General features: G+C 36.4%; 1 protein-coding gene across 6 annotated transcripts in view; it reads right to left on the reverse strand.

Moving 5' to 3' along the window:
- Stard9 (StAR related lipid transfer domain containing 9) overlaps positions 1-4,195 on the reverse strand; it is a 192,471-nt gene that overhangs the window by 117,475 nt on the left and 70,801 nt on the right. For all 6 annotated transcript variants that reach the window (XR_002820350.1, XR_002820348.1, XR_002820349.1 and 3 more), the window contains one exon: positions 432-501. Coding sequence is in view for 3 of the 6 variants with exons in the window: in XM_023711167.1 (XP_023566935.1) it covers positions 432-501 (70 nt within the window). In the remaining 3 variants the exon portion in view is untranslated. The remainder of the gene's footprint in view (positions 1-431; positions 502-4,195) is intronic.

Below are 4,195 nucleotides of genomic sequence, written 5' to 3' on the forward strand. Positions count from 1 at the left end.
AAAAAAAAAAAAAAAAAAAAAAAATTAAAACAAATTTGAGTTCGTCACCTTACAAGTATACAAAAACAGAACAAAAATTATTTCCTGATGTATTTTATCCTATATTTATCAAACCTAAGAAGAGGATAATGCAGGTAAGAACCCATTCTTTGATCAAAGTAGCAAAAGCTGTGTATATTAAGGCAAAGTATAAATCTATCTTGACTTATTGCCTACTATTATATCAAAAACAAAGTTCACTTCATTTTTAGTGAGAAGAGCACTAATCCTCAGTCAGCACTCCTTATCCTGAGCATATTACTCTTCTGAGAAGGATCTGTTGGTATGGAGCTGCAGAGAGAGACAACTATGTCACCACAGTCCACAGGGGGACAGAACACAGGAAAAGAGAATGAGGCTGAAAGAATGATGAGAACAAACAAACTCATTACCTGTTTGCTATTCCCTCCTCCAAGAGTTGGATTACTTGGTTATAGTTGGTAACTACATGTTGAGACAGACCTATCAAGATTTGTGAGGGGAGAAAAGAAATCAAATAAAAATTATGGTAAAGTTTAACCTTTTCCTCTAGGTTAATTTTAACACTGATATTTCACACCATTTGATAAACAAGAATGAGAAAATAGCTAAATTCAGATAATAAATTAAATCAACAAATATTTACTAGAACTCTACTGTCAGGTACTATGACAAGCCTAGGAACAAAGGTTTCTGTCCTCACATAGACTGTGTTCTGGAATTTGTGCTAAAAATTCCTTGTAAGTTTGTTATACAGGTAATAAATGTTTCCAGACATTACCTCATTTGGCCCTCACAAAATTCCTGAGATGCTGGACAGGTGCTATTTTGCCCACAAGGTAGCAGACTCAGTTTGATACATAAAGTACAGAGTACCCAGGAACCTATCCTCCCACAGTTCATAATCCTGAGAAGTTACATAATCTATACAAGATAACACAAATAACACAACCAAGTGCTACAGAAGTGGGAGATAAAGACAGCAGGACAGTGCTATAGTCAGGCTACACAGGAGAAGACAGATTTGAATTCTGTCACTATAAATAGGGGCATGTTTTAGACAGATGAAGAGGAACTTAGGAGCATGTCAGACAATCTTCATGGTTGGTGCCAACCAAGCCATAAAAGGCCAATGCAAGCCAGGAGTGGTGGCAAATGCCTGTGATCCCAGCACTCGCCAGGCTGAGGTGGGAAGATCATGAGGCCAGCCTAGGCTACTTACTGATTTCAAGATCACCGTGAACTACATAGTAAGACCCTGTCTCCATTTTTAAAATATTTTTAAAAAAATTTTGTTGTCTTTTTTCAAGACAGGGTCTCCCTATGCAGTTCAGGCTGGCCTGGAGCTGTGCCACCACATCTGGCTCTCAATTTTTTTTTTTTTTTTTTTTTTTAGAAAGCCTCTGCAGCCATGCTAGAGAATCTCCGCACAGTGTTAGCGATTCAGAACAAAGTAACTTCATAGGCCTCCTGCTAGATATAATTACACCAAAAATTAACAAAGTAATCTGAACAGCAGCTGCACTGTCTGTAATTATGGAACTATTATCATTACTTAGATATAATAATTTTGTGGTTTTATTTTAATTACTTTTTAGGGCCACATATGAAAATATTTATAGAGAAATTCATGTGCCATCTGGAATTAATGTCAAAACAGTACAGGATGAGGGAGAGTGAATGGAACTACAGATAAAGCAGGACTAACCAAGACTTACTGATTATTGTAATAAGCATGTGAGGGTCATTATACTAGTATGTCTAAATTTGCACATTTGAAATTCTCCATAATAAAGTAGTTTTAAAATTCAAATACAGAATTTTTGGTAATTGCAAATTACATATCTAGACCACTAAAAACAACTAGAAAAAGTACTACAAAATATAGAAGACAACTGCATGAAGGAACAGAGTGATACCTAGATGATCAAACATTTCCACTCCATGTACTAGAGGACAGAAGCCCAGAGATGAAGTCAACATTTGCAGATGCTTTTGTCCTGAGGACATAGGCCAGATCCAGGGCAAATGGCACAGCCTTTTAGGAATGGAGTTGAGGGCAGATTCCAAAGCCCAGCAAAGCCCAGAGACCTTTACTTATTTGATTTTTGATTGTTTTCTTAGACAAAGTCTCACTAATAGTTCAAGCTGGTCTTAAACTAATTTTGTATACCACACTGGCCTTGAACTCCCAGTGATCCCCTTGCCTCAGCCTCCCAAATGCTGGGATTACAGGTATAAACCACCACACCTAGTTCATACTTTTTTTTTTTTTTTAAGACAACATCTCCCTATGTATCCCAGGCTGGCCTTGAACTCATGGCAATCCTCCTGCCTCAAACTCCAAAATGCTGAGATTACTTGTGTATATCACAAACCCAGTTTTAGTCCCTATTTCTTTGAGATAACGCAAAGGACTCTACAGGAACAACATGAACTACAAGTACTATAAATAAGTCTTTGACAGGACTGCAGCTAAATTATGAACATCCTCTGTCCTGAAATGAGATGTTCCTCAACCAGTAGCATGCAAAAGATCTAGGTTGAATGAATGCAAGACTTCTTTATATAAACAACTTATGTAAAGAAAGATCTTTAAATTACTTCTATACAAAAAGAAAACTAAAGGGGTAGGGGAGATGGCTCAGTAGAATAAGTGCTTGCCAGGCAAGCACAAGGACCTGAGTTCTGAAAAATAAATAAATAAATAAACTACTTCGACATTTTTGTAAATACTTTCTGGTACATACAAGCATGATAATACAAATGAAATCAGAAAAAAAAAAGTCATTAAAAAGAAACTTAAGCAAGACATAGATACTGTGGTTTTAAGTCAGAATTTAAAATTAAATTGCTTACTATCTTGAAGGATCTAAATAATATGGCAGAATTTCACAGAAAATTAAAAACTAGAGTAAAAGAAAACAGTGGAAGTTCAAGACAAAAAATAAACTGAAAAGAATTCAGGGCCAGGGAGATAGCTCAGTAGAATAAATGCTTGCCCAGCAAGCACAAGGGCCTGAGTTCAATCCCCAGTTTCACCAAATGAAAAAAAGAAAAGAAAACAAGAATTCAACAACAAGTTAGACATAGCTGAAGAATTAGTAAACAGGTCAAAATTTCATCTAAAATTTGGCAGAGAAAGACAAAAGAACAGAACAGTGAATAATAGTTACAAAGCACATTAGAGAACAGATTTAACATACTTCTAATTAAAGTCCCAAAAGAAAGAGAGAGAGAGAGAGAGAGAGAGAGAGAGAGAGAGAGAGAGAGAGAGAGAATGGATTCAAGTAACATGAAAAGGTAAGCAAAAAGCTTTGCAAAACAAGTATTATTTTGTTCAGTTTTTCTGCAATATTATGAACTGAACCCAGGACCTTCACACTGAGCTAAAACTTTAGCTCTTTTACTTTTTGTTGTTTTTACCAGGCCGGGGATACAGCTCAGGGGCACAATGCCTCTGCCTGGCAAATGTGAAGTCTTGAGTAGCAAAGAATAAAACAAACTGTTATTTTTGGAGGCAGGGTTTCTACTAGTTCAGGCTGGCCTTAAACTCACTATGTAGCCCAGGTTGGTCTCAAACTTGTGGCAATGGTCCTGTATCAGCCTTGCAAATTCTAGGATTATAGGTACGGACCAACACACCTAGCTAGCCCTTAAAAAAAAAAAAAAAAAAAAAAAAAAATTGGTGGTTTTCATCTGTAAACCCAGCACTCAGGAAACTGAAGCAGGAGGATCATCACAAATTTAAGGCCAGCCTGGACTGTACAGTGAGATTAAGGCCAGTCTGGACTACACAGTAAAACCTTGTCTCGAAAAAAAAATTGAGACAGAGTATCATTAAGTTGCTAAATTGCCCAAGGTAGGCTCAAATTTGTAATCCTCCTGCCTCAGCCTCCCACGATACTGGGATTATAGGCATGTATAATTATATGCTATAAAATTGACTGTAAAAATGTATCTATCTGCATATATATCACAGTCACACATTATTTTTAAAAATTTAAATCTATCCCTAGGTATTTGATTATAAAATATGAAAATTTGAACTTGGTATGTCAGCACACACCTGCAGGCCCAGCTACTTGAAAGGCTAAGGTCGAATCATTTAAGTTTACACCTTAAAGCCAAGTCTAGTCAACAAAGTGAGATGTTCATCTCAAAAACAAAACAAAAA

Source organism: Octodon degus, unplaced genomic scaffold (genome assembly GCF_000260255.1).
Source record: "Octodon degus isolate 3935 unplaced genomic scaffold, OctDeg1.0 scaffold00002, whole genome shotgun sequence".
Classification (NCBI taxonomy): Eukaryota; Metazoa; Chordata; class Mammalia; order Rodentia; family Octodontidae; genus Octodon; species Octodon degus.